The sequence below is a fragment of the Anopheles cruzii genome, chromosome 2 (genome assembly GCF_943734635.1).
Source record: "Anopheles cruzii chromosome 2, idAnoCruzAS_RS32_06, whole genome shotgun sequence".
In the NCBI taxonomy this organism is placed as follows: domain Eukaryota; kingdom Metazoa; phylum Arthropoda; class Insecta; order Diptera; family Culicidae; genus Anopheles; species Anopheles cruzii.
The window spans coordinates 18,898,035-18,925,801 of record NC_069144.1 but is presented as its reverse complement, the minus strand read 5'-3'; the positions used below and the strand labels follow the sequence as shown (position 1 = coordinate 18,925,801).

Here is a 27,767-nt window from a genome sequence, read left to right as displayed (position 1 = left end):
AATATGCATAATCGAACAGCAACAACATTTCAGCAGTATCAAACGTCAATTTGTTTCCTTTAGAAACGGATCACTGAGAATGGCTGTTTATAGTAACGAGTCTTGATAACAAAACGGACGGGCTTTGCGGAATTTGAAAACTCGGTCCGGAAAACTATCGGTAAATGAAAAACATAAATACGTACATGAAAATACTATGCGTCAAGAATTTCGATCGATAAATTTGGATCCAAAAGTTCGTTTATTGAAAAATATGAAAGGGAAAAACGTTTTTCATAATTAAATTACTCATTCTATCGTTTATCATATCAAATCACAAGTTTATAAGTTCTTAGTAGATTATTTTAATTTTCAACGGTTTTGCATAAATGAAGTCAACATTCCAAAAACTAAGATTTTATTGGCAGCGAACATGCGAACGAAACGTAGTTGCAAACACTAGCAAAAAAAGCAACAGTACTGTGACAATGTGATTGAACTTTATTGAACTTTATTAATACGATGCTTTAAGTTGAAGTAAAGTTTCTCATGTAATAATTATCGCCAATGAAGGCACAAAATAAATTCGATATTCGTCCGACGTCGGTAGTATATCGATCGCTATTCGAATAAAATTAGAAAGAGTGATAAACGCCAGCAGGCCATTACTCGCTCAATACTACTTCTACAACCACCTCCGGATGTTCATAATAGCCTGGGTTCAGATAGAGATGTCTGAAAAATCCTCTCTGTTCAGTGCTGATGGTTTGTAGAGCCGACGTTTCGGTGCGATACGTAGCCGCGTATTCACCCACTAGCTTCATCAGTGTTTCAACGTCGGTGTCATGTGCATGTTCGGCCCAGATCTTGCACATGCTTTCCACAAACCAGGAACCAGTATTCGTGTCACGATGGGCAGCAAAACCCGGCACTGTAGCGTAGCAGACAAGCATATCGCAAAAAGTAGCGATGTTTGTTGGCAAAGGCTTTTTGTTTATACCATCACGCTCCGTATTGGTTGAAAGACGATAAGAACCAAGATCCGGCTGTATTCCACTGAAAATGTAAAACAAAAGCTTTTAAAGTCACGAGTTTTCAGACGGTATGCTTCGAAAAGGAAGCAACCTGTTACGTACCGGCAAGTAGAAATAAAGAACAGCTTTGGTTTGCCGACCAATCGGGCACAATTCACAGTGTTAAATTCAGTCAGAAGATCCTCGACCAAAAGTATCGAATTATCGTGTAGGAAGATGTAATCACTGCCCTTTTTGTGGTCGCCATGAGAAAGAATGTAGAAAGCGAAGCAATCACAAGACAAATATTCGGATTCCTTCAACTGAACCAATAATTCGTCAACATCCTGTAATTTGTTGAGACGGATTAAACAGGTGTTCCACGCGCCGCAACTCGGTGCTTACCGATCGTGTGATATTTTCGTAGTAAAACACCACGAAACCAAGCTGCTGGAAAATGGAAATCAGATTTCGCCCATCGATATCGGCCCCATTGCGTTTGGGATGAACATTTTTGACGAAGTCGATCACATTCACGATGAAGACCACTCCTCGGTTACGGCTTTTCATAGAATACGATGCCACCTTAGGGTGTGTTTGCACAGGCCCAGTGGTGAGCGTCACCGTGAATGAATCCGGAAGTATGTCCGGATACACCTCCAAAGTGCACTTGCTCTCCTCTGAGAGTGTGCTAGTGGCAAGATTGTTATTCTTACCATCCTCCACATCCCCCTGGCTACGCAACGGATTCGATCTCGCAAGGACGTTGAAACTGATAGACCGCTGACGCTTGGTGTTGTGAGTGGAATGCATTTGGTTGTCGTTCGATGCTGGATTTAGCATTACGTAGGCGCTAGGGAAATGGCGTTGGCATATGTCCAGCAAAGTATTGAAGGCTTTCGGGCCCCGTTTGGTAATTTTTTCGAACAACTTCTTATGCCTCGATGTTTCATCTTGCGCCACTTCCTAGAACAGAAAACATACGGTTTTCCTGCTTGTTGACCTTACACATTAGTTAGGCGGCCATGACTCACCTCGATTCTAGACACCATCAAGTTCGACATCATGCCCTTACTCAAGCACTCTTCACGCAAAACACAGTACTTTGTCATGGAAACCAATTTCTCCATGGAACAATTGATCGCAATTCGGTCTTGATGGTTCATTGTTTTTCGATTGCTGTAAGATTATTTGTTCACACAACACACTCGCCAATAGAATGCTGGCACACATCAAAGGACGCATAAAAGGCTACACAAACAGTGCTGCCAGCGAGACCGAAATATGATCCATTTATGATGCTAAACTTACCTTTGACAGATCATATTTCACACATGTTGCATCTACTCTTACGCAAAGAGAGATTAATTATGCTCTGCTACTATCCTTATATGTTTTTAATAATATCCTTATATATAATAATATCCTTATATGTTTTTAATATTATCCTTTAATAATTATCCTTATATGTTTTTATTTTTCTCTGATCTTATCTGTTTTCTACTTTTCTATGTATAGCCTTTTTCTGAAAAAACACTTTTTCAGGCGAAACTGATGCATGACAGCTGACATTGAGTTGTTTGGTGAAAACAAACTTAATAGCGAAGAAGAAAAAGCAGAACGCTGATAAACACAAACAATTCAAAAAGACGCCCGTCGGAGAAATCTTAAATTTTCTTTACGGTAATTGTTGTTCCTCCAGCCAGGTAAGTTAAACCGTAAAAGTTAGTAAACCGTTGTAAAGTTAATGAAACTTTGTCTCCTTGAAAATAGATCCCGCGTAAACACGTGCTGTGAATAAAGTGCGATCTTGATTTGCAATGGCTCCACCGCACGTGCATATGCTACTGGAAGAGCTACCTTCATATTTTGATCCGTCAATGTCGATCGAGCGAATTGATCGAATTTGCCGAGAGGAAGAAAAAGTACGAGTTCCGGCACACTCTGACACTGATGAAGAAAGTAGCAACAGTGAGCTTCAAGATGCAAACACCGAAAGTTCACAAACCGTCGATTTACGGGACTGCGCAATGCTGAAACGAGCAATAGAACAACCCACACTCCATGAACTAATGAACGATATCACACAGGAAGTGAGAATCATTCGTCGAAAGGCTGGTGTATTTGACCAATACGATAATTGGCAGTATTTATCGAAGAAAATCTGCGTAGATCACTTCCTAACATTCGTGTATGGCCTGACATGTCTTGCCGAGTACGATCCGGCGCCAGCAATACACCGAAAGTTAGCTCTGGATTCGACGAGGCTCTACATAGTGCTATTGAGTACGCCAGGACAGAAGCAGACAAATGTATTCGACGAACAAGTTTTCCAAAAGTGTTTGGATATCTTCAAAATGGCTGATCAGCTGCGCGATCCTATTTATGCAGATGCCATGCGAACTGCATCCGAAAATCGTTTACTACTAGATTATATTGCCGTGCTTGACGATTTGCTGTTGCTACTGGGCTGCATGACACTTAAAAATTGTGAATCGGAAAAGCTTTACTTAGTGCAAACGTTGAAAAACGTTCTCAACTACTGCATCAAGCACACCAATGACCGTGCAGTCGCTGAACAACTAGCGGAAAAGGTATTCGAAACACTCGGGACCCTCTGTTTGCCGGAGCACGATGATCACAACGAATGTGCCACGACTATTAGTACAATCTTCAACAAAACGGCAATGTTTTACCAGTTAGAGTATAAAAATTCACCACCCGTGTTCCAAGTGTACAACTTTTTCCTGAGACTCCTCGAGCAGTATCCCACGGATGCATCCAATGTCTTGGCAAACTTTATCAAATCTGTTCTTACCAATCCACCCAAAGTGTTTGCGCGTGCAGATGAACTGAACTATTTGCTGGATGTGGCAGTAAAATACGAACTCGCCATGTACAGTAAGTGTAACATTTCAATAATAGACTATGTGGAGAAAATTGAGGCACACGCGGAATCCGGTACACGTATCAATATTGTAGAAATCATATCAAAACTAGCCCTGGTAGATTGTACCGTGAACTGGGTGTTGTTTCAGTCAGAAATATCCAAGGTACCACGAGAAATTAAAATGATTCGCCTATTGTACAACAAGCTCATTGAGAAAAACTGTGTGGTCAAACTAAAAGCTTTACAATGCCTTCTGCGAATTATGCAAAACGGAAATCAGGTGATGAAAAAACTGATCCTCGTCGCTTATCATCGTCCATATGCAGCGCAGGAGGAAAAGAATTACCTTCAAATGCACGACGTAGAAGAACTCTACCGTACAGCCGAATTGGAACTTGGTATATCTCGAAACTCTATCAACCTTCGTCACAGTTCTGCAGAACAAAGTTCAAGCTCATTGGAAGTTATCTCGTCGCAGGAATGCAGCTCTGACGACCAACAGAAGGCGAGCTCTACTGTCGAGGGTATAGATGAGCTAAACGATGTATTTGATTCCCTGCCGAATGTTCTTTATGGGGGAACACTGTCCTCTAACTCGGCCATACGACGAGTGTCTTTATCCTGCATAGGACACATTTGCGAACTAGACCGCAATCGCATAGATGACGTGTTCGACTACAGCATCACAAAGCTCGCAAAAGATCCAGTGATGTTAACGCGCCGTGCAACGCTCAACGTACTTAACAAGCTGCTGACCATCTATCCTAACTATTTACCCCTAATAAAACTGTGGTCCAAGTGCTTGCTGTACTTCTTGGATGACGTTGATCAGAAGCTCAAGGAATTCGCAATGGAGAGTCTGAAAATGAACGTCTTTGATAGCATTTGTCGTTTCGAAGATTCTTCGTCGAACAAAACTTTCACACCATGGATGATCGTACGCTCCATTTTGGTACTTGGAAAGATCAACGTGCTGAAGACGGCCGTAGATTCGTGGATTCAAAAATCCATCCTAACGTAAGTATGTTTATTATGATACGTTTCCTACTATCAGCATTAGATCGTGGTGGTTGAGTTTCTTGTATTTTTACAATGCCATTTTAATTCTAGACCAAAAGTTCTCAGCATAATAGAGTCACACATCTTTACCGTCAACTGCAGCGAAGCTTGGATTATTTTATCAATCATTGCTAATAAAATGAAGTCGCGTAATCCTGACGTGGTGATAAAAACAATGAACGACATTCTTCAGCGGGATGTGGTATGTATATCATTGTAAGTTAAAACTTTACAACTCATTTATTTTTATTTTTGTGCTTTCTCTCACGTTTTGTTAACAGTACAATTCCCCGATATGTCTACAGTATATCCTCAGTGTTGTTAAATCATGGATTGGAGATTTCACAAGCGGGGGATTGAACCATCTGTTTAAGATACTAAACGATCTTTTGCGCACCGGTAGCACAAACATTTCGCTCGTTAGCGATATTTATAGTTTATGTTGCATGATAAAAGAAAAATCTGACGGTATTGTTAGTCATGATTGGATCACTAGCATACGTGATAGTAGCGCCCAATATCTTTTGCATTACCATTCCCACTACACAAATCTGCACACGACCAACGAACGGTATCTTATTAGCCTGTTGGTATACGCTGAAGCTGCTACAGACTTAAATCTTGAGCCAGATAGGAAAATTATGAAAATTCTGATCGATCATTTAACGAACTTTGCTCCAGATGAACAACAATGTAAGATATTACCAAATTATATAATTCCATTTTTACAAAGCGACGATCATCTTCCTATTTGCTCAGTATCAGATGCAGATGAGAATCGAAAAACCAACGTCACTATTATAGTACTGGCCAGGTTTGCATTGCGTGACGGGTCCTTGGCTGCTACGGTCATACATCATTTTACTAGGATGCTTAAGTTCAAAAACATCAACGAAAGCATTATATGCACACTGATCACTGCGTTTTCTGATCTGTGCAAAAGGTAATAATGTTTCCTGGTTGCGTACACAATAAGGTCTGCACATTTGCTAAACTTTCATCAATTAACAGGCACACTTCGCTGGTGGATTCCTCAATTTCAACGATGGTTGGGCAACTAAATTCTCGGTATTTGTCGGTGCGCAGTGTAGCACTAAACAATTTAAACGAACTGATTCTGCAAGACTACATCAAAATGCGGGGAAAAGTACTTTTGAACATTTTGCAACTGATTATCGATGAGGAAGACCACATTGCAGCCCAGGCGATGTACGTAATTCAGTTGTACGTACATTCCAAAAACGATAAATTGCTTAAGATTTCTTTATTGGAATGTGTGTACGTGTTCAACAACTACATGGTAAGTGGTTTAGATTTTATTAATTTGCTCGATGCAGTTTCTCAATGAATGTTCGGTTAGATGTTAGAGTGACATTTTTTTGCACCAATCATTTTGAAAAAGCATTCTTCAAAAAACTCCCCGTACTTTTTGATTATATTGTAACAAAGAACATAGAATCCGTTGAATTACTGATGCAATGTGAAAATAATTAATCAAGTAATCTATATTCTTTTATACTGATTATTTAGCAATATGCCGACAGCGACATGTTCCCAACAACGGAAATATCAAGCAACGATTCTTGCGAGTTGGCTGGAAATGACCCAACATCGATGGGAAAACGGATTAATATCTATGACTTTTTTATCGAGAATATCGATGACACCAGTTTACTGAAATTGCTTAAGAATGTTAATAAGATACACCATCAGTTAGTGAAGAATAAATACGTTGAGTGTCTGCAAGGGGTTTTAACGCTCCTGGATTTGCTCTACGTATTTAAACGGCTGGTCCAAGTGAAGGATCGAGATAAAATCCGAATGGGCAAAATTGGGGCTCTGTCCAACGACAACGAAACTAATGATAGTCAACTCGAAGAAGCGCCGTCCATAGCAAAAAAATCTAGGCTAGCCAATTCTCAAATAGCTGCAGAACGAGAAGTGGTAAGAAGCAATTCAATTAGAAATATGTTCGCATAAACAAATTTCATAGAATTATGAATGTATCGTTCCTTATCATTTCAGACGGTAATTGTGGAAAAAATGATAGCGGTGTACTTTAATTTTCAACAAGAATCGCGTAAATACGTTCAAAAGGTAGAACCACAACACATAGAAATCCTGAATCAACGGTTGCATGATCTAGCTCTGGCAATAGCAAAACACTTCCGAGGTCTTGTAGAGTTTGCAAAACCCATGAGCTTTTGGCAATCGCAATTAAAATTAGTCGAAGAATTGCAACCAACTGGATTGAGAAAACAAACCAGGAAAAGACGGGGGAAAACTGATGCTGGTGATGTTACTGATAGTGACGAAGAACCAGAATGTACGGATATGTTAGATACTGAGGAAGATATTTAATCATTGCTGGATCACCAGAAGATATGCAAACATTCAGTAAATGGAGTTTAAAATACCGATCAAGAAAATACAAACTACCTTAACAAGATCTCGTTCAAAGATTGACTCAACCCTGACTATATGTCACTTACGTCAGACGCCATTATTCGCCGTAGCGAGGCGAAATTCCACTCCTTGTGAAGCTCAATCTGTGTCCGATTCGTCAGTCTGCTAGTGAATCGTCTTTCGTGACACACGAACTTCAGCATCGTGGCCATTGTAAGTGTTTCTACATTCTAAATCATTATATTTTTACCAAATTTAAACAGCAAATTGTGCGTCTTTCTTTGCTTTGTTTGATTTATGTGGAGGAGTCAGTCAGTTCGGCATAGATTTAATCGAATTTTAGACCCCTGGAACCATGTGTGTTTGATGCAGGATCTTGGAAATGGTGGTTCCAGTAGTAGTGATGACGATTCTCTGTGGCATCCCACCACCGTTGCTCGGTTAAGAATGTTCATTGTTTAACGAAATACGAAAGAAAACATGGATTTGTGGGGTTTATTCGTGACAAGCTTTCTAATGGCCCGTGAAATCGCTTGCTTTTTGGTTATAAGTTTTTATTGCAGGAGGCAGATATACAAATGCTACTGTGGTTCGGCCATTTTAACAGTGTGTGTGTGTGTAGCAGAGGTGGCATATTTGACTCACACATAGAGTAAAAAGGGAAGCGCGTTGGTGTGAACGCTATTACAACCATGTGCGTTGAGAAAATGTAACGCAAGTTCCCTAGAACTAAGCATTCTTGTTAATAATGAGCAGAACGGCCATTCTCACCTGAGCCTATGCCATACAGAATTTATTGTCTTCTCAGCAATCGACATTGTACCATCCTTTTTCAAGCAACACGCTAGCGCTTTTACTTTACCACTCATACAAACTCATGCACCTGAAGACCACTAATACAACGAACGTATGAGCATGAGCTGAAAGAGAGTGAGGCATCAAGATTTTTGAAATGATTGAGTTTGTAGCTTTTAGTAAAAACATCACGAGCCCCACAGCTTGTTTTAACAAACATACTTGCTTTAAATAAATGCATTTCACTAGTTACTAGGTTGACATCGTCATGATGACTTTGTTGATAGCATCTTAAGACAGTAAAGCTTGTTAATATGAACAGATTCATACATCGGTTCCGCATCGGGAGAACTGAAGTGATCGACTTAAACATGAATTAAGGTGTTTGTGCATTTAAAAGGAAATCTGCGTCTATAGTGGTGTAGGCGCGTACGTAGAAGAGTGAAGAAGATGGAGTGATGCTGGTCACAAAGAAGGCTGTGTAGGTAATAAAAAACCACACTGTATTTCGTTCAGCAATGAACGAATCCGAAAGCTCGAGAACAGTATCGTTCGGGACCGAGTCGATGTAACTCGGGCATAGTATCTGGTACAGTATTTTTAGTTTTGCTTTGGGAAAGAGGCAGTGGAGAAAACCTGTACTCGATTCCAGCGTAGCCGACAAAGTTTGTAAGACCTCATCCTGTTTCCCTTTGGTTCTTGGGGTGCTGGTTGAATTCTTGAATCGTCGACACTCCATTTTATGGCATACGGAAGCAGAACGCGAAAAGGCTACCTTGGATTTCTATATAGCCCTGCCTGAAAATAGACATTTTTTCAGAGGTATGTAAGACAAAATTAAGGCAAACGAGAAAGCAGAAAGGTTGAACAAATCGATATGACTTGATTCTGGTGAAATGTTGGAAGCAACGCGTCAGCTTCGATTCGATGTGACCCAAACTACAAATGCCGTGAGTGTACAATGGCGTATGATGGTGATGCCTTTGTCCGTTTGTGGTGGTGGTGACTGCGAAGTGAGAGGGGTCATGCTTAGGGCAGTAATAACTATTTGAAAAGGAAGACGAGCATCAGAGGAGATCGATACGTAACTGCTGCATGTTCCAACTGATTCAAAATTGAGTTATTCTACGCATGTTTTGCGTGCTGTTCTGGCCAAAAGGAGATACCGTTCTAGGCGGATGTGGGACGTGTTTAATCCAAGATGGATGGGCACATTTCTTGGAAGAAAAGATCGAACGAAGATGAACAAATCATTACCGCCTGTCCTCCTCACGGATAGGATGCTGGAAGCTTCAGTCCTCTTTGTTTCTTTGTACCACAAGCAACTCAGATTTCTGGCAATCTCGTTCTCTTTCGTTGAGTGAAAGATGAGTTATCCGCGATAGACAACGCCTTGAATTGAAGGTGGGGAGTGTATTGCGTATAAGATTAAATTAGCCACAAACAAATAAATATAGCTCAAAGCAACAACGACCACATTTGATGCTGTGGTTTTTTTTAGCCGATCCATTCGGTGATTCTGTGTAGTGGTATTTATCTTCTCGTGATTGATTATTTCCTTTATTCTACAAGCAATAATTCAATCACGAACTATTAAACTCCTGACTTTGGCGAACCGTCGCTCTCTGGGCTGATTGCGTCTCCGTGCTTATGAAGGTGAATCACACATTTGAGGAGGATCTCTTTACTTTATATGGCTCTTACTCTTTTTCGATCTTGCGTCAGAATTCCAAGAAAACTTCGTAATTAGTATGATTTGTTTGTTCCAAAGGTTCGTTGTTGCAGTGTAAATATCAATAAACTACTAAATGGAAACGTTCTTTAACTTCCATAGATGTAAAATGGCGTAGAATTCCAGTTTTAAGCGTGTTCCGATAGATGCGCCATTCCTTAATGTTCTCTTTCGCACGATGTTAATGTTGTCCATTGAACAGATTGGTCGATGGCAACGAACGGCCTCGAGAGCTCCGTCTACCGCTACATTTCGTTATTTTCTCTTTTATTTATCTCTTCAAGTAGTGTTGGCGGCCCCTCTTTGTTTCCTGTCTCTAGCTCCAGAAATCCAGCTTTTTCTAGCTGATTAAAGTTAATTACTCTGAAAAGGAACCATTACAAACGGAGGGTCGTTGTGTATCTAATTTATTGGATTTTGTCATTCGTCAATGCGATCCATAGTGATAATTAGTACTTGAGGAACGTGGCACGGTAAACATCACAGCACATGGATAGAAATGTGGTCCCAAACTTCATCAAAATGGGAACAAGTAGACCCCGGCGTGCAGCCGTGGGCTCTCGAATTCGTCACAGAAGGATTCGGCTTCCAGGCAACGAAACTCAAAATTACTACATTTAATTGTCGGATGTTTCGTAGTGCTATGTTTGAAAACGATAATATTCATCGTCGACCAATCTGGCGCTAATGATTACTGCGACGGATCGGATTTCTTTTTTATTTAAATTAATTATTAAACGTTTGTGTACGACGGAGTGCGTTCCACAGTATTACTTGTATAAATAAATGCGCTAATAAAGTGTAAAGAACGATTCGATAAAACAATCCCATCACCCGTCAACAACAGGTATAAATGTTGTAAGGCTCATTTCGCACATGTCTTACCCATTTTTCCACAATGGTTAAGGGCGGGGGAAGTACAGCTTTATCAAAGAGAAATGCGTTTCTGGGGAGTTTGCGCAGAGACGCATAAATATGAGACCGCTGACCATAAGCGTATCAACTCTTGAGTGTTGATCGAAATAACAGCCAGACTCCTTGAAAAATCATCTAGCGCGATGAACCAATTCGTTACCACAAGTATTTTCCTAATTAAAATTAAAGCTTATCACCCAAAACACCACATTAAAATTTAATGTTTCGAAAAGGTCAGCAGAAGGATTTTAATGACTTTAATGGGGAAGGACTAAACAAAAGTAAATTGAAAAAAAATAAAAGTTTTGGTCAAAAGAATCAGAAATATTGTTAAATAATGAATGGACGAAAAGCAACATCAGTAGAACATTTTAAAGTAGGACAATACATTCTTTAAACGCCATCAGAGTGTGATAGTCGATGATGTTTCTGTCGTCCCACATTCTCATCTTGTATTTTCACAGACGGTGTACCATTTATTTATCTTAAAGCAAGAAAAAAGCTAAAGAAGGATTATTGCAAGGATCCTTAAAAAATCCATGTGCCAAACCGTGGTCGATCCTGTATCATCATCACATTCGATGCCGGACGGTGGGGGGAGGATGTGTTGGTTCGACAGTGTCTGTTGGGAACTGCTTTGATTTGGCTCTACCAGTCGAAAGCCCATCAGCTCTGCAACATGACCGACGAACGAGCGAGTATATTGTGTATACACTTCGCCCCAAGGAAAACAGCGTTATTTGGCAAATGGCGCGGTGGACGGCGCATGACCTACTTACACTTGCCAAATTCATTTTGCATGTGATTTTGCACCGCTTGTGAAGAGTGTAGACCGCGATAACGTACCAATACTATCAGAGGTGCACCCGTTATGAGAAAGAACACGGAATTCGATGACTGTTGACATCTTCTATAACTAAGGTGTCCTCTATTGTGTGTCAAACATTTTGTCAAGGTTTATTTATTAATGTTACCAAATTAAGTGTGCTTTCCAGTTGTGTCTTATACGAGCTTGGTGCGTTTACTTTTGAAAAATTTTACCGGGTTAAAAATGGTAATTGGATACCTTTTTTAGAAATTCACATTATTACCTTTTATACCAACTGCATCTTTCAAACAGTTAAGTACGTTACTACGATACGTACGTTTAAGTTTCGAAAGAAAGGTAATATACTTTTGCAAAACTTTCCGCGTTAGATCGAGAAGTTCGCAACGGCGCAAAAGAAGGATTGCGAGGTCGTCGACCTTTTCGCGCCTCTGAGCGATGCTGAATTCTGTCCTGATCGGGTTGTTTACACGTTCTTCAAAGGGGCATGTTAAAGACGCCATTACGCATCGCGCCTACTATGTTTTCGTTATTTCTATCAAAACCGACTGGGGGACTGTGGTGAAGCAGACAGTTGTTATTGCGAAGCTATCAAATATTCAGATTTTTTTTTCTTCCCATCACATTATGTTTCGTTTCAGGCATAGTGGATTCCCAATCCAGACGTATCAATCCTTTAAGGGTGTGAAGCGTGTGTGCTTGGCAAGCGAAAGCTTCGAAGAGGTATCACCGAAAGCGATCACAATAAGGCGGAAAACATAGGAGGAGTGAACGTGCCACAGCCTACTTGGAGCAAGTTTGGTTCGTTCAGTTCTCGTCGGTCGAATTGTGTGTTTGTGCGATCCGTGCGTGTCCTTTGTAGCCCCTTGTCTTCTCATCGCTTGTGCGTGTGATTAGTACCGTCGGAGAAACTCACAAAAAGAAAAGGTAGCTTTTGCGTAACAGTGTTTATTGAAGACACCAATATTTTTTTACTTTATTGTCTCCGCGCTCACACTTTCTCTTACTTTCTCTCTCTCTTTCTCTCTCTTTTTCCCTATCTTTTGCTCGCGCAATCTCTTCATTCGTCGTCAAACGCAATAGAACGCTCGCGCGCGCACCGTACCGGAACCGGAAGGGTAGCTAGATTCGCCGTAGTGGTGTTGCCTTGTTGTGTCTTGTTTCGTTGCGCTTCCAAGCGCACCATCAGGCGGATACAATTCGGTCCACAACCAAAGAACGCTACCTTCTCCAGCAAACGGCAACGGCGCCGCATCCACGGACCAGCGTTAGTCAACTGACTCCATTCACCATACCGGGGAAAATAGAAAAGAAAGCGGTTCCGCCGACGTCAGTCGGGTTACTGCGGAGTGCATATCCCACTGCTGTTGCTTCGCCAACCTTCAAGACGGAAGACCCGAGGCAAACGGGGACAGAGTCTCGCGCCACGGGGAGGGAAAATCTAGTCCCCCCCGCTAGCCGACGCTGGGTCCCTCCATCCCTGAGACCGCAACATGGACTCACCGAAGAGGCCCGAATTGATTCGATTTTTCGAAAAGTAAGTCCCCTTGCCTTACCTTTCGTTGTTCCCAGACGTCTAGACATTATTTTGGGTCCGTTTTCTTCGCGTTTTTTTTTGTTGTAGGTTCGCGGTATTCTAAACAAACTAACGCCAGAAAAGTTCCAGAAGCTTAGTGATGAACTTCTCAAACTAGACCTTAATTCGTCAAAAATTTTGAACGGTGTTATACTGCTGATCTTCGACAAAGCTTTAGATGAACCGAAGTACTCGTCTATGTACGCACAGCTGTGCAAGCGGATCGAGAAAGAGTTAGAAACCGACATCGACAAAACCAAATCGAGCACCTTTCTGACGATTTTGCTGAACGTGTGTCGCGATAAGTTCGAAAATCGGGTGCAGTACAGTGAGAAGATCATCAACTCGGAAAGCACCCTCACCGATGATCTGGAGGAGAAGAAAAATGTCGCTAAACAGAAAATACTGGGCAATGTTAAATTTATTGGTGAGCTGTATAAGCTGGACATGCTGGGCGAACCCCACCTTCACTCGATGCTCCGCTCGCTGTTTACCAACAAGTCCAGCTCGACGACGGAAAAGAACTGCGAAGACATGGAATGTTTGGCCCAGCTCATTCGGACATGCGGAAAGAATTTGGATACAGAGTTGGGAAAACAGCTGATGGATCAGTACTTTGAGCGGATGGAAAAAAATTCGCTGTCGTCGAAGTTTCCTCCCCGCATCCGGTTCATGCTGCGTGACTTAATTGAACTACGCAAAAACAACTGGACACCGCGGAAGGTGGCACTGGTCGAGGGGCCGGCACCGATACAGGAGCTGAATCATGACGACGATGTACTGCCTCAATCGTTGAACCACATGCGCAACCGGGACCGGGACTATCGCAATAACGATCGCGGCGACCAACGCGATTGGATCAGCAAGTTTTCGCTCAATTTGCAGCACCTGAACGACGGCTTCAACTTGCTCACCACTCCTTCCTCGTTACTACCGTCCAGGTAAAAAGCGACTCCGCCAGAGTCCGTCTATGGCTAATGATTCACAAACGTTTATCTTTATCTTTTCTTTCTTTGTCTGCCCGTTCTCGATGGCCAGCTACAATCACTCGTCGAATGGCTACGGAAATCGCGATCATCGTGATAATGGTGGCGGTGGAGGCGGTGGCAACTATCGCATCCACAACAATCGGAACAACCAGAGCAACTACAACAGCAATCGCTATAATAAGCATAACAACAACCATCACCATCAGGGTGGCGGTGGCGGCGGCGGCGGCGGTGGTAATGCTGGGGGTGGTGGCGGCGGCGGTGGTGGTGGTGGTGGCGGCGGTGGCGGTGGCAGCGGTGGCCACAACTCACCCTATGGAAACCAGAACATGATGAACAACAAGGATCTAGCACCGCGGTTCAAGCGAAACCTTATGACGCCACCCCAGAACCCGGTCGAAGAGCTGCAAATGCGTCCCACACCGAACAGTCTGTTGTTTAAGGCAAACATGAACATCAAGACGCATCTTCCTATATCGGCCTCAATTGGTGGTGGTGGAAGCAGTGGCGGTGGTAAGGTGAACTTCAATGGCCCGCCATTGAACGAGTTTCCCTCGCCGTTGACCGCGCGCACATTGCTCAGCGAACAGCGCAATGCTGCTGCCGGACAAAACAATGGCGGCAGCGCAATGTCGGCGGCCGGCGGTGCTGGTGGCAACCATCACTCGGCTTCTGCCGGATCGCTGGCCGGTGGTCCGAATGAGCATAACAGTGTCGGTGGCGGTGGTGGTACCATGGGCTCAGCTGCCTCGACCCAATCGCCTTTCGGTGCCAATCAGATGCAGAACCCCTCGCAAAACATGATGAATTCGCAGTATAACCACGGCACGCAGTACGGAATGGGTCCGCGAGGTGGCATGGGAGGAATGAGCCAGCACAACAACCATCAGCTGCATCAACACCCGTCACAGCACCACCATCACTACAATAATCAGAACCCACAGCAGTATCATTCGCAGCAGCAGCAGCACCACGTTCAGGGTGGTGGTCCGGCCTACACTCACGGGCAGGGCGTGAATGGCGCCGACAGAGGAATGATGGTGGGTCACGATGGGATGATGAACAATCACACCGCCGGTCGCCAGAATGACGACATGTCGGTTCACAACTCCACCATCGCCCCGAACGCTGCTCCGCTCCCGCAGGCTGCTGGTGGCAATGTGCAGAAGGACCAGCAGATGATCAACAAGCAGGCTTCCGCGGAGACGAAAACGGAAAAGAAAAACAAGAAGGAGAAGGGACCAGGCAAGGATGAGTACATGAAGCGCGTGGCTGCATTCGTGAATGACGTGATGTTGGACAACATTAAACAGCAGCTTGAGGAAGAGAAACAACAGCAGCAGCAAACTACAGTGTCGGACAAAATAGAGGACGTGGCCACTGACGCGACTGTGCCAGAAGCTGAGCAACAACTGCCCCCGCCGAAAGTGATGGAAGTAGTGGTTGAAGTCGTCGATAATGAGGAACCGAAAGACCTGCTCAACGCAGCGATTCAGGAGGAAAGCGACAAGCTCGAAGAACCGGCAACAGACAGTGTCGTGCTGATAGACGCCGAGCCGGTGGAGAAAAAAATCGATGAAAATGAGTCTGTTGAGCGCACCGAAGCACCTACGGTGGCGGATGATGCCAACGACGAAGAGAAAATGGACGTTGGCTCCGAAACGAAGAAAGTTGAAAGCATCGAAGCAACCGTTGATGATAACCAACCCCCGGTGGAGCAGGAGCAGCAGGAGCAGCAGGAGCAGCAGGCACAGGAGACGCAGGAAACAACATCTTCACCGGACGCCGCTGTTCCTGTCGAGGCCACAGAGGAGCAACAATGTTCCGTACCGAACGCTCTCATTCCTTCTTCGGTCGCTCCGGTCGCTCCCGTCATCGACAGCTCGCCCCCAGCGCCAACTGTCACCGAGCACAACAAGCTAACCCTGATGCAGGAACTGGTGCGCGCGTTTTGCGACCTGAAGATCCCGGAGAAGTGTATGCGCGATGCGGTGATTAAAATATTCAACGAGGTTCTCGATCGTCCCGACGCGTACCGCGCCAAAGCAATCGACTTTGTGCGCGAGCTGCGGGCGGATTCGAAACTGTCGAACAACGCCGCACTGGACTCGTTCCGATCGTTGGTGCACAATATGAGCGAGAAGGAGAAAACAGTTCCGAAGATTACCACGATGGTCGCTTCGCTGCTGGCTCGGGCCGTGACCGTCAATTTGTGCAAGCTCACGGACGTTTCGAGCTTCACCGAGAACGGGCAGCACTACCCACTGTTTCTGCTGGTGTTGCAGCATCTGCACAAGCAGCTCGACCGCCCCGCTTTGCAGGAGATGTTCAGAAAGAGCAACGTGAACCTAATGTCCAGCTTGCCGGAAAGCGACCGTACCAAGGATCGCATGGCCGAGATACTGGAGGATCGCAATCTAACCTTCCTGTACCCGTTGCTGCGCGTGCAGACGGAGCTGTGGAAACAGATTCAAGCGGACGCTAATCCGCAACAGTTCTACAAGTGGATCAAGGAAAACGTGGAACCGTCGTGCTACACGGATGCCGGTTTCATTACCGCCGTAATGACAGTCCTTTTGAAATACATCAGCCAGGTATTGTAGAAAAAAATTGGAGGCGCTCGGTGACAGTAGTAGTGTAATGGCGGCTAATGTTGCTTCGATTACAGGAATCCCTTAAATTGTCGGACGACAAGAAGCGCGCGGAAAAGGAAAAGGAAATCCTCACCAAATACTGCCCAGTACTGAACGCTTTCTTGAACGGCAACTTCGATCTGCAGCTAACCGCCATCTACGCAATCCAAGTGTATTGGTATGGCATCGGCTTCCCCAAGGGTAGGTTTGCCTAGGGCTTTTAACATGGTGGCCGCATACACTGGCTACTGTTCACTCTCTTTATCTCACGTTTTGTCTTTTCGCAGGCGTACTTTTGCGCTGGTTCCAGGAGTTGTACGAGCTGAGCGTTATCGAGGAGGATGCGTTCTTGCAGTACAAGGAAGACGTTAACGATATTTATCCCGGCAAGGGCAAGGCACTATTCCAAGTCAACCAGTGGCTCACATGGCTGGCCGAAGCCGAGGATGAAGACGACGAGGAGGAGGACTAGATACGGGCGCGCCTAGGCGGGGTCACGGGTGGTCACGTATTGAGGAAACATAACTGAAACTCGGTGGTGAAGCTGTGGTACCGGCGACGAGTGGACCGGCCGGCACTTGTTTGATGATGACCCATCGCACGTGCGCTCGAGCGCGCTGCTAATACGTTCTGACGACCCTTTATGATGATGAAGATATACCTTTGTGTTTTTTAGCATGAATATGTAGAGGAGGAACATGTCGTGATGATTTCCTCGTCAAAGAACTTGGTACTAGCGAAGGATGAAATTTTATTTTATTGTACTCTTTTTCCATACCCGATTTATTACGAATTCGTATGTTGTGTGTAACATCAGTAATCAAGCAGGAAGAAAACAGCGATCATGCGAAAATTTCTCACCCGCGCATCGATCGTATACACGCGAGCAAAGGTATTCGATTTCAGTTTTGATTATGTATTATCTGAATATTTTGGCAGTATAATCGTATTATAACGAACAAAAAAAAACGAAAGCAAAAAAAATACAGATTCACCGGAAAACTGTTTTTTGTTTACCTTACATGTTCCAACTTTTCCCCCCAATGCCCTTAGACAATTATGTTATATAGCAAACTTACATATACAATATTATTCTTATGCATACACTCGTACACCATTTAACAAAATAAACGCACTTGGTAGGAATAACACGCTCTGCTGGTTATCAGAATAAATTATTCGCTGGGAACTTACTACATGCTGTTCCCGACGTGTGTTGCCACGCCTCATTTCACGATTATCCGGCGTTTCAGCGGATCGGACTTCCTGGTGACGTATCTGATCGGCTTCATTTGTCGATTTCCGCTGCTCCTCCGTTTCAGACGATCGGGCTTCCCGGTGACGTATCCCATTGGCTTCCCTTCTCGCTTCCCGTTGGCAAAACTCGCATCAGCTTAATTTGCCTCATATTGCTTGAACAGTATCCGCACAGCTTTGCTGAAATTAACTTAGATGTTGTATGGGAGTCACCCTTTGTAAAGAGACGAGGGGTTTCAAACGTTCTCCAGAATATTTCCCCTCCCACCTGCGGAATTTGGTTCTATTTGTTCGCAAAACCCGAAGACCCGAATTTTGCTGAATTTTATGTTCCGTTTGTATGGGAGCCCCCTTCCGCGGAGGTGTGGGAGGATCGAATTGTCCTGTTTTCACTGTCCGATGTCACAAAACTAAGCAGTGCAAAATTTCAAGTGGCTAAGTTTAGTAGTTTTGGAGAAATAGCGGAACAGACAACGGACATCTGAAGAAATGAGCAATTTCTTAAAAAATCCTAAGACGCCTCTTGAACGACGCCTTAAAAAAACTCTTGGTTTATTCAAATTCTTGCTCATTAACAATCCCTAGCATACTCTTCAACTTCACTCTGTCAGCATTCGAATCATAGGAAGACGTTTATCTGTACAATTTGGAACAAATTAAAAGACACGATCACATTTAATATACTGCAAAAGGGCTTAAATTTGTTCATGCAACACTTTTATTCCGGAGTGCCAAGTGCCACCTACGTTGCCAACCAGTTTTTGGGGTTTTTGAGTACCTCAACAATGGCGGCTTCCTCCGTTCCTTCAGCTGGCACGTGCATGTACTCCCATTTCTGAAATGAAACGGAAACGGAACCAGTTAAGTGATGGCCTAGCGAAAAAGCGCATCCGTCGTGATTGCTTACCGCGGTCAGTGGCAATGACATGAGGATGCTCTCGAACCGAGCACCGGGCGTGTGAAGTCCGAACTTGGTGCCTCGATCGTAAATGAGATTAAACTCGACATACCGCCCGCGGCGCAACAACTGCCACTGGCGTTGCCGATCGCCGTAGGCGTCATTCTTATGCCGACGAACCAACGGCAGGTAGGACGGAATAACTGAGTGGGCACAGGAAGACACAAAATCAAAGGCGCGGTCCGCGTCCGGTGTGTCCAGATCGTCGAAGAAGATGCCTCCCACCCCTCGGCGTTCGTTGCGGTGCGGAATGAAGAAATACTTATCGCACCACTCCTTGTACGTCGGATAGTAGGAGCGATCGTGCGGATCGCAGGCTTCCTTCAGAGCGCGGTGAAAGTGTTTGGCATCGCTCTCGTCCAGGTAGTACGGTGTCAGGTCTGTGCCTCCGCCGAACCACCACTGCTTCTGACCTGCCGAATCCGTTACCTCAAAGTACCGATAGTTAAAGTGAATCGTTGGTACCATCGGATTCCGAGGATGTATTACAGAGCTCACGCCGATCGCGAAAAAGGGAAGCTCACCGTCGGCGAACTGTTTGCCGCGTGATCTCATCTGCTGAATGGCGCCCTTCGGCAAATTACCGTGGACGACCGAAATGTTTACACCGGCCTTTTCAAATACTTCACCATCTTGCAAGACACAGGTAATGCCACCGCCGCCCTCCTTTCTTTCCCACCGATCAACGCTAAACTTCTTCCCAAAAGACTCCTCGGCCTCGAGTGCCCGACAAAAGTCGTGCTGTATCTTCATCACCAGCTCCTCCATACGGCACTTCATGTCATGGCGATGCTCGTCTAGCACTCTCCTATCGGTGATCGGTTCGGTCATGTACCGTGACACCGCTGCAAATCGGTTGACGGAACCGGCTGCAGCCATATGAACCTCATCTCGGGTGGACCAATAGTACGCCGCGAAAGCAACACCTCCTGCGCCAATACTGCCTCCAATAATTCTGCAAAATAAATCGAATTGTCTTATCATCGACGGGAAGATGACGAGTGTGATAAACTGGACGTACCTTCTCACCGATGGGGACCATTTCTGCGTGGCAGCTCGATTTGCGCCGTGTGTGCTCATTTGTTGTGCGATAAGGCGCAGATTTTTGCGAAACATTTTCAGTATCATGATGACCCTAGCTCTGCGATACCGGTAAAAAGCTTATCAACCTCCGACTCCGGACGAAAATCCAATAGTGAACCCACAAACCAACTCGGTGGTTTACGCGATACTGTGGCAATGGCACGGCCGGCAGAAACACCGACGTATCAAATCGCGAGAGCGAATGATAAAACTCACGTAGTCATCGTCAATAACAATTGCTGTTGCAGGGGTGCGTTTAGTGAACCACGTATCGGACGTATCGGTGATAGAATTGCCAACAAACGGACCAATGTTATGAGCCAATAATATTACTCGAAAAGCAACATTTTTTATTTGTTCTTAATAAATAAATTTCTGCATTAATAAGACGAAACCGATACTCGGTGCGGTGTTGTTTCTTGTCCCGGTGAAAATCATACCATTTAGTGTGCCATTACGACGACCCGGCGTAAAAACATTCAGCTCCGAGCATGGTTGTCAACATTAGTTTGGGAGACCTAATTGCTGCCCGCCGGTACGCCGTGTTACTAAACGAAGACGGGAAAACGGATCTTTAGCCACAATGTTCCGACTGCAAGGCCTACCACCGACGGACGCAGCAGAGGAGAAACGTAAAGTAAGACGAGCCGTGCAGCAGAATTTGTTTGCTTTCGTTACGCTTTGTGTAGCGATACGAATCGGTAAGTGCGGGAAGAAACTCACGAGATGGTAGGCCATGGCCATTCGAAAAACGTGAAATAATAGTCCCATTTTCCATTGCAGCATCCACGGTGATGAGTCAAGGAGGGTTATGAATTGGACTAGGCTGAATCAGGGTGGGCATTCGGTCTCAGTTAATCTGGTGTTTAATATCCAATAAAAAGTAGAACCACCGTAAGTTTAATGCTTTTGTTTGCTTTGTTGACAAAATCGACCATAAAAACGGACGACGGTTTGCCGTATCTGAAACAAACATTACGGACAATAACTTTCTCAAACAAAACATTTTTGGAATCGAAATATATTGTACTTTTTGCAATAGGAAGAAGCTGGCAAGGACTAAAACAACGTGCACTTGCTGCTGACTTTTGGCCAAATATTCTGACATTTGTGCTCTGTCATCGTCATCACGCACTTCTGTTCATTATTATCTGGTGTTGGTGCGACCGGGTTATTCGGGCTTTGTTGCTGTATTTCTTTTCTCTGTGCATTCTAAGCTTTTGCTAAATTAACTAAACATCTCTGTTGTTGTCTACTTTTGCTTTGGAGGGTTCGCCTGCTAAGAAACGAGACAAAAGTGTAATTCTCGCCTTACGAACTATCGGCGTTGAGTTCGAGCAGAATGGGTTTCAAGCATCTGGTAACAGCGAAAGCAAACGAAGTTATTCCGGTTCATAAGTACCGGTCGGACCGAACTGGTTTGACGGTGATAATCGGTGAAGTAGAAGGTCCGGTGGTTAATGGTTACTTTACGCTGGCAACCGAAGCGCATGACGACGATGGGTTGCCTCACACGCTGGAGCATCTAATATTCCTCGGCTCCGAAAAGTATCCCTACAAAGGGATTCTCGATCTGGTCGCCAACCGGTGCCTTGCGTCGGGTACGAATGCATGGACCGATCGAGACCACACCTGCTACACGATGACGACGGCCGGTTGCGACGGCTTTTTAACGCTGCTTCCGGTGTACCTGGACCACATCCTGTACCCAACGCTCACCGATGCCGGTTTCGTGACGGAGGTGCACCACATTTCTGGCGAAGGCGTCGACGGTGGGGTCGTATACTGTGAGATGCAAGGCCGAGAGAATACGGGCGAGTCTCGAGTAAGTCTGGAAATGTTACGCGCAAGCTACCCCGACTGTGGCTACAGTGCGGAAGTTGGTGGCATCATGCATAACCTTCGGACGAGCACAACCAACGAAAAGGTACGGGCCTACCATGCCACGTTCTATCGCCCGGACAATTTGTACGTCATCATTACGGGCCAAATTAAGCCGGAAGATGTTTTCGCCGCCCTTGAGCCGGTTGAACAAAAAATCCTCTCGAAAGGTGCACTTCCGCCGTTTAAGAAACCGTGGCAGGCGCCCGTTGCGCCGCTAGCCGAATCACAAAATTTACACATAAACTATCCGGCGGACGAGGAAGACTGCGGGCTCGTTAATATCGCGTGGCGGGGACCGAAAGCAACGACCGAGTACGACACTTTAACAGCCTGTTCGGTACTGCTGCGTTACTTGACCGACACTTCTGCCAGCCCTGTCCAACGGGACTTCATCGAGAACGAAAACCCGGATGCAAGCAGCGTAAGCTACAGCATTCTGGAAAACTCCGTCACCTTGCTGTACATAGCGTTTGAAAACGTTCCGCTCGGCAAGGAGAGTAGCATATTTCCCAAGCTGAAGTCGCTTTTGGGTTCCATCGCAAACGGAACGGAAAAGCTGGACATGACGCGAATGAGAAATGTTATCGAACGCTACCGGCTGGAGGCTCTGAGCAGCATGGAGTCGAATCCGCACGACGACATTGCCTTCCACGTGATTGGGGAAACGCTGTATGGCTCAAATGATGAACACGTAAGCTAGGTTTCTCTAACACACAGCACTACCCCTGCTTTGACCACAACTTTTGTGCTTACGTTTTTTGTAGTTCAAGAAGCGACTGAATGTAAACCGCCATTTGAAGGAATTGAAAGACAAAGAGGACGACTTTTGGTTGCATCTGTTAAGAACCTATTTCGTAGACGTAAGTATAAGGGACCGGCCACCGGTTGGTAAGGCATTCACACTCAATCCGGTACCCTGTTAGAGCCATCATGTCGCTGTGTGTGCCGTGCCTAGTGTAGAGGAAAACTTAAACACTGCCAAGGCTGAACAGACGCGTCTGGATGAGCAACGAAAGCGTCTCGGAGAAGGTGGACTGAAGGAGAAGGAACAGATTCTGGCCAAGGCGACGACTTCGAATGAAGAGCCCCCACCGAATGAGATGATTACTTCTTTTCCTGTGCCATCGACCGAAAGCATCACATTTTTTCCAGTCGATATTTACCGTTCCAGCCAGAACGAGAACTCCCCACCTGGCATAAAGTTGCAAGAGCTTTCATTTTACTCGGAGCTCTACGATTTGCACACAAACTTTTGCTATGTAAGTACAACCGGCACCCAGGCATTGCGGAATATTTGTTCCAATAGTTTGTTTTAACTTTCTCTCTAGTTGAAAGTGTCGATGAACACGGACGCACTAAGCGTGGAGCTGCGGCCTTATCTGGTGTTGCTGATGGAGCTGCTGACGGAATCGCCCGTGCGCCGTGGTGACAAATTGGTGCCGTACGAAGAGGTGGTCACTGCTCTCGAATCCGACACGGTCGAAACGGCCACTGGACTGGGCTTTAAGGCATCCGGGCGGTTCAGCTTGGGCTCGTACTCGAACGTAGCGGCCCTGCATATGCAAGTGGCACGCGAAAAGTATGCTAAAGGCATCGAGCTAATAGGCGAGTTACTGTATCGCACGGAATTTACTGCCGAACGGATCAAAGTATGCGCCACTAAGCTGATCAACGAAGTACCGCAATCGAAACGCGAAGGGAACGCGATTGCGAAAGATATGCTAAGAGCAATGCGCTACCGAGACGATAGCAACGTACGCCTTTGCTCGCTGGTAAAGCAAGCCAAATTCCTCACGGCTCTGGTGGGACAGGTAGAGAACCCGGAAACGGTAGCGGACGTAATTGCGAAGCTGAATAAAACGCGAGAATTAATTACGCGTCCGGAAAATATTGCCCTACACGTAGCCGCAGACTGGAAGGCGATGGAAGAGCTGGGCATCGATTTGAATGCTCCCTGGAAGCAGCTAGCCGTTGTGTCCGAAGCTAAGGAGTTCCACCCAAGCAAAAGGTAGGAAGGTACCCACAGGAAATGTTTCCATTCGCTTAATTTCGCGATATCATTTGCAGTTTCACCGTTATCCAGGATTGGAATCATATGGTTAGTCCGACTGTTGAGGGTGTTATTTTGGGACTCGGCAGCGTTGAAAGTGCATTTTTGTTCCGCACGTGCCGATCGATTAGCGATTTCAACGATCCCGATCTGGTAGCCCTGTTGCTGTTCCTACAGTATCTCACGCAGTTGGAAGGTCCACTGTGGCGCCAGATTCGAGGACAAGGCTTCGCGTATGGCTATAACATTGTGCCGAGACCGAACGATGGCTTACTCTACTTCTCGCTGTACCGAGCCTCGAATATTGTCGCTGCCTTCAAGGAGGCCATGAATATCACGGTGAGTCTCCCCCCCACCCCATTGACCCCCATTTGACGGTACACGGTATTTGGTTTGCTCTTAACTAAAAAAGTATATTGTTCCAAACAGCAAAAGCAAATCGGTGACCAAGCGACATGGGATGCAACGCTACTGGAGTCGGCGCGCAGTTCACTTGTCTATGAGATCATTGCACGGGAAAACAGTATCGAGAAGGTGGTCGATGCTTCGTTGCTGTCCAGCTTCAAGCAGGTACCTGCCGGCTACAATCAAATGCTGGCCAAGCAAGTGCGCAAAGTGACGACGGATGACTTGGCACGCGTTGGCAAAAAGTACGTGCAGCAACTATTCGAAACCAGTGACACTTGCATGGCAATCGTATGCCACCCGGATAAGGTGAGCGACGTGGCAGGCGCATTCGAGGGATTCGGTTACAAAATGAAGGTGTACTCAAACCTGGACGAAAGCATTTTGGCTTAACAAGCTTCGGCTGTTTGCTAGCGAGAAATGCAAACGGAAGCCCGGATGAGCGAATTGTTCATACGTCCCAATTGAGGAAAGAATATATTTGTGGCAAAATGCAGCATTTACATCAGTTTGTCCCAGATTAGTGTTTAAATTTGCGTAAACAGCGAACTACCGCCATTCGGTGCAATGCGGAAAGGTCTCGCCCGGGTGCGACCACGGAAGGGCTTTAGGAAGCTCTTATCCTGAACGAACTCGGCCGGTGTGTAGTAGGGTCCTTCGGTTTCCAGATAAATGTCCAAACAGGACATGGCCCGCTTCAGTTGCAACGGCAATAGGCATTCTCTATGTTCGGCACCCGCCAAGCTGTTACACCAGTACTCCATCTCCTGTGAACCATAGTTTAACACAAATATATGAGAAAACGTCTTTAAAACAAACAAAAAAATCGTTAAACTCACCCGAACAGAGCTATCGCGATCAGCGGTATGCTTCCCGTTCCAGTTGAGCGAGAAAGACCACAACGGTGCTTCTTCCGGGTAGCGACACGGAACACAGATATAGCTTTCCAGCTTGGCCGATCCCCGGATCACGATTGCTCTGAAAAATAAATCACTGCTGCTGGCAACGGCATCGTCCAGAAACTTGCCCGCTGTGCCAGATGCAACGTAATCCTCATGGGTGATTGAGCTCCACTGGAGCAACGTGCTCGAGATGCGAATCGGGTGGCCGTGCTCATCGTTGATTGACGTGTCAATCAACTTGCTTTCTAGGTCGTAAATCTGCTGATATAGCTGCAGTCGCGCCTCCCATCGCGTACGGATCGTTCGGATAATGGAGGGGATCGTTTCATGACATCGTCCTGTTGCCCCGGTTAGACCACTCTCGCCACTGGTCGAATGCCCACGCGATCCGCTGTACGTGGGGTAAATAAACTCCAAACCGCACAGCTCTTGTACCCAACGAAAAGGTTTACCGAGTCCTTTGTCTTTCAGCAGCTGCACTAACTCATGCGCGTCGATCGAGACATTCTGTAGTTGATATTTTGTTTTCGGGTTTGGGCTCTCGGTGCCGGTGTCGTTGGGAAACAGTTCCGTCAGCACAGTGTCCAGCGAAAGTACATCACCGGCTGCGACCCCGGACGGTTGCAAATCTACCAACGCACAGTTCATTGTCACAATGTTCATATTGGGCAGATAGGAAAAGGTCATCGCTAATCCCGGCCCAGGAGCTGCACCCGTCGCTCGATTTTTCACTCGAATTGTCACAGTTACGCAGAGCGGATGTGCCTTGAACAGACTCTCGCGCTTCTGTTCGGTCAAGTTCGTTTTCGTTTGACTGCGATGGTGGCGCTTTTTGGTGCCACGTTCGAGTTCTTGTTCGTTGTCATCATTATCAGAATCTGCCCGGTCACGGTTGCTTCCGGAATCGTTTCCACACTGGCTGCTGGCTTCGTGTTGTAACATAGTTTCGATCTGTTTGGCTTCCTCTTCGTCGCCATGAATCGAGGTTGACAAAAGGTTGTCTGTAAAATAATGAAAAAAAAACCCATTAAAATGCATAGGCGTTCAGCCAGACCACTCGTCAGACGTTACCACAAGCGTCTCCGTAGGCGGTGACATTGGCATACAGGAGGTACAAAGGTTGAGCCAGTAACCGGACGTTTTTCTGTACTTCCCATCCTTTTTCAATTGGCATTTGCAGCGCTTCTTGCAGCGGTCTCGTTGCCACCAGCAGATCTTGCAGCCGCGGAGCCAGAGAATCGAGGCGCTCGGACTTGGCAACTATGTCCTTGTGCATCGCTTCCTTCAAGGTTTGCAGTACCTTCAAGTGGGCATCCAGCTCCTTGCGCTGCTGCAGTTCCCACTCCAGACGTGCAATGCGGCGTGAATGCTCATCCGTCTTGGTCTTTTCCGGCTGGGAAACCGTTTTGGGGGCACGCTGATAAAACTCCTCCACCGGCACGAGCTCAATCTCTTCGTCCTGACTTTTGAAAAGGTAGCAACGCTGCACCTCGCGCTTCAAATGCTCCGCCTCGTACAGTAGGTTCTGCAACTGCAATCGGTTGCTGTCCACGCGTAGCTTCTCCTTATGCAGCGCCTCTCGGCCGTCTCGGATGCGCACCTTGTCCAGCCGGTTTAGCTTTTTAAGCAAGACGAAAGCCAGCGAACCCTCGATTCGCTTTTCGGCTACTTTCAATCTCGCTTCGTCGCTGTTTTCTGACTTTAGTTTGGCGATCTCGGCAAACAGATCTCGGAGCTCATCGCAGGTGGCGTGGAACAGTTGCGCATCTTTCACAGAAGACCGCTTGCCGGCTTCCTGCTCCTCAAACTCGATGGTGTTCTGCGATGGAAAAGAGTTTGATAAGTTGAAACCGACACACGATCACACGATGATTTTGAGCACTAGTTTACCGAATAAACATCCTCCTTAGTCACTTTCGTTGCCACAGCCACTCCTTCGGCGTTACTGGTAGAGCTCGTCTTACGACGCTTTTTATCCGTTGCTATATCGCGTACCGTGGCTTCTAATTTGCTGACCATTGTGTTCAACAATATCTTCAATGCTAAAATAGTTTCACAGAAAATGTGTTGACTCCGGCAAAAGTGAAGCTTGCTTTTGTCGATGGTCGATAATGTTTATTCCGAAGTCCCAATTTCTCCCATGTTGTCCACAAGGTTCTTAAATCAAGATTCCCCCGTTTGCGTCTCATTCGGTGGCGTGGATGACATCGCTTAAATGCGTTTATTTCAGCTTGTTCGACATGCGGAACATCGCGGGGCGTTCACAGATCATTTTTTAGAGAAATTAACTATCCATAAATGTACATAAAAGGGTTCAACTTTGCACGAATCCTATGCATTCGATGGTAGAAATAACTTCACGCTGAGGGGGTATCCCAAAACTATGCCCATCTTGGTTTTGTAATGTCAGACGCA

The 27,767-nt window shown here is 45.7% G+C and overlaps 6 protein-coding genes across 6 annotated transcripts; 3 read left to right on the top strand and 3 right to left on the bottom strand.

Annotated features, from left to right (window-relative positions):
• Positions 1 to 479: 479 nt before the first annotated feature.
• LOC128278067 (caspase Dronc) lies at positions 480 to 2,211 on the bottom strand. Its single transcript, XM_053016717.1, has 4 exons — positions 2,027 to 2,211; positions 1,398 to 1,958; positions 1,116 to 1,339; positions 480 to 1,035 (listed from the first exon to the last, which is right to left on the bottom strand). Exons 1-4 carry the CDS (start codon positions 2,156 to 2,158, stop codon positions 645 to 647), a joined length of 1,308 nt encoding a protein of 435 aa, XP_052872677.1. The 5' UTR covers positions 2,159 to 2,211; the 3' UTR covers positions 480 to 644.
• Positions 2,212 to 2,812: 601 nt separating this feature from the next.
• On the top strand, positions 2,813 to 7,353 carry LOC128278052 (uncharacterized). Its single transcript, XM_053016695.1, has 7 exons — positions 2,813 to 4,899; positions 4,993 to 5,143; positions 5,223 to 5,634; positions 5,701 to 5,884; positions 5,953 to 6,241; positions 6,472 to 6,885; positions 6,967 to 7,353. The coding sequence occupies exons 1-7, from the start codon at positions 2,813 to 2,815 to the stop codon at positions 7,300 to 7,302; spliced, it is 3,873 nt and encodes a 1,290-aa protein (XP_052872655.1). The 3' UTR covers positions 7,303 to 7,353.
• Positions 7,354 to 12,754: 5,401 nt separating this feature from the next.
• LOC128278054 (eukaryotic translation initiation factor 4 gamma 1) lies at positions 12,755 to 17,820 on the top strand. The gene is made up of 5 exons (XM_053016699.1): positions 12,755 to 13,152; positions 13,240 to 14,132; positions 14,230 to 16,774; positions 16,849 to 17,014; positions 17,101 to 17,820. The coding sequence occupies exons 2-5, from the start codon at positions 13,390 to 13,392 to the stop codon at positions 17,283 to 17,285; spliced, it is 3,639 nt and encodes a 1,212-aa protein (XP_052872659.1). The 5' UTR covers positions 12,755 to 13,152; positions 13,240 to 13,389; the 3' UTR covers positions 17,286 to 17,820.
• Positions 17,821 to 18,641: 821 nt separating this feature from the next.
• On the bottom strand, positions 18,642 to 20,275 carry LOC128278069 (oxygen-dependent coproporphyrinogen-III oxidase). The gene is made up of 3 exons (XM_053016722.1): positions 20,050 to 20,275; positions 18,978 to 19,983; positions 18,642 to 18,905 (listed from the first exon to the last, which is right to left on the bottom strand). Exons 1-3 carry the CDS (start codon positions 20,154 to 20,156, stop codon positions 18,813 to 18,815), a joined length of 1,206 nt encoding a protein of 401 aa, XP_052872682.1. The 5' UTR covers positions 20,157 to 20,275; the 3' UTR covers positions 18,642 to 18,812.
• A 1,176-nt stretch (positions 20,276 to 21,451) lies between these two features.
• LOC128278057 (uncharacterized protein C05D11.1-like) lies at positions 21,452 to 25,200 on the top strand. Its single transcript, XM_053016702.1, has 6 exons — positions 21,452 to 22,686; positions 22,760 to 22,855; positions 22,919 to 23,254; positions 23,324 to 24,003; positions 24,063 to 24,384; positions 24,475 to 25,200. The coding sequence occupies exons 1-6, from the start codon at positions 21,454 to 21,456 to the stop codon at positions 24,841 to 24,843; spliced, it is 3,036 nt and encodes a 1,011-aa protein (XP_052872662.1). The 5' UTR covers positions 21,452 to 21,453; the 3' UTR covers positions 24,844 to 25,200.
• LOC128278059 (THO complex subunit 5 homolog) lies at positions 24,920 to 27,403 on the bottom strand. The gene is made up of 4 exons (XM_053016704.1): positions 27,243 to 27,403; positions 26,424 to 27,171; positions 25,290 to 26,353; positions 24,920 to 25,217 (listed from the first exon to the last, which is right to left on the bottom strand). The coding sequence occupies exons 1-4, from the start codon at positions 27,369 to 27,371 to the stop codon at positions 24,978 to 24,980; spliced, it is 2,181 nt and encodes a 726-aa protein (XP_052872664.1). The 5' UTR covers positions 27,372 to 27,403; the 3' UTR covers positions 24,920 to 24,977.
• Between the last annotated feature and the right edge of the window lie 364 nt (positions 27,404 to 27,767).

Bases quoted from the DNA above. Each gene is read 5' to 3' on its own strand.
- LOC128278067 (XM_053016717.1), bottom strand. From the start codon at position 2,158: ATGAACCATCAAGACCGAATTGCGATCAATTGTTCCATGGAGAAATTG. The intron at 1,959-2,026 runs GTGAGTCATGGC...TTTCTGTTCTAG, and splicing joins TGATGGTGTCTAGAATCGAG to GAAGTGGCGCAAGATGAAAC. The intron at 1,036-1,115 runs GTACGTAACAGG...TTACATTTTCAG, and splicing joins TTCTTTATTTCTACTTGCCG to TGGAATACAGCCGGATCTTG.
- LOC128278052 (XM_053016695.1), top strand. From the start codon at position 2,813: ATGGCTCCACCGCACGTGCATATGCTACTGGAAGAGCTACCTTCATAT. The intron at 4,900-4,992 runs GTAAGTATGTTT...TTTTAATTCTAG, and splicing joins ATTCAAAAATCCATCCTAAC to ACCAAAAGTTCTCAGCATAA. The intron at 5,144-5,222 runs GTATGTATATCA...TTTTGTTAACAG, and splicing joins ACATTCTTCAGCGGGATGTG to TACAATTCCCCGATATGTCT.
- LOC128278054 (XM_053016699.1), top strand. From the start codon at position 13,390: ATGTACGCACAGCTGTGCAAGCGGATCGAGAAAGAGTTAGAAACCGAC. The intron at 14,133-14,229 runs GTAAAAAGCGAC...CTCGATGGCCAG, and splicing joins TCCTCGTTACTACCGTCCAG to CTACAATCACTCGTCGAATG. The intron at 17,015-17,100 runs GTAGGTTTGCCT...GTCTTTTCGCAG, and splicing joins TGGCATCGGCTTCCCCAAGG to GCGTACTTTTGCGCTGGTTC.
- LOC128278069 (XM_053016722.1), bottom strand. From the start codon at position 20,156: ATGATACTGAAAATGTTTCGCAAAAATCTGCGCCTTATCGCACAACAA. The intron at 19,984-20,049 runs GTACGTCCAGTT...TTTATTTTGCAG, and splicing joins TGGTCCCCATCGGTGAGAAG to AATTATTGGAGGCAGTATTG. The intron at 18,906-18,977 runs GTAAGCAATCAC...GTTTCATTTCAG, and splicing joins TGTCATTGCCACTGACCGCG to AAATGGGAGTACATGCACGT.
- LOC128278057 (XM_053016702.1), top strand. From the start codon at position 21,454: ATGGGTTTCAAGCATCTGGTAACAGCGAAAGCAAACGAAGTTATTCCG. The intron at 24,004-24,062 runs GTAGGAAGGTAC...TATCATTTGCAG, and splicing joins GAGTTCCACCCAAGCAAAAG to TTTCACCGTTATCCAGGATT. The intron at 24,385-24,474 runs GTGAGTCTCCCC...TGTTCCAAACAG, and splicing joins AGGAGGCCATGAATATCACG to CAAAAGCAAATCGGTGACCA.
- LOC128278059 (XM_053016704.1), bottom strand. From the start codon at position 27,371: ATGGTCAGCAAATTAGAAGCCACGGTACGCGATATAGCAACGGATAAA. The intron at 26,354-26,423 runs GTAACGTCTGAC...ATTATTTTACAG, and splicing joins CGCCTACGGAGACGCTTGTG to ACAACCTTTTGTCAACCTCG. The intron at 25,218-25,289 runs GTGAGTTTAACG...TATGGTTCACAG, and splicing joins ATCGCGATAGCTCTGTTCGG to GAGATGGAGTACTGGTGTAA.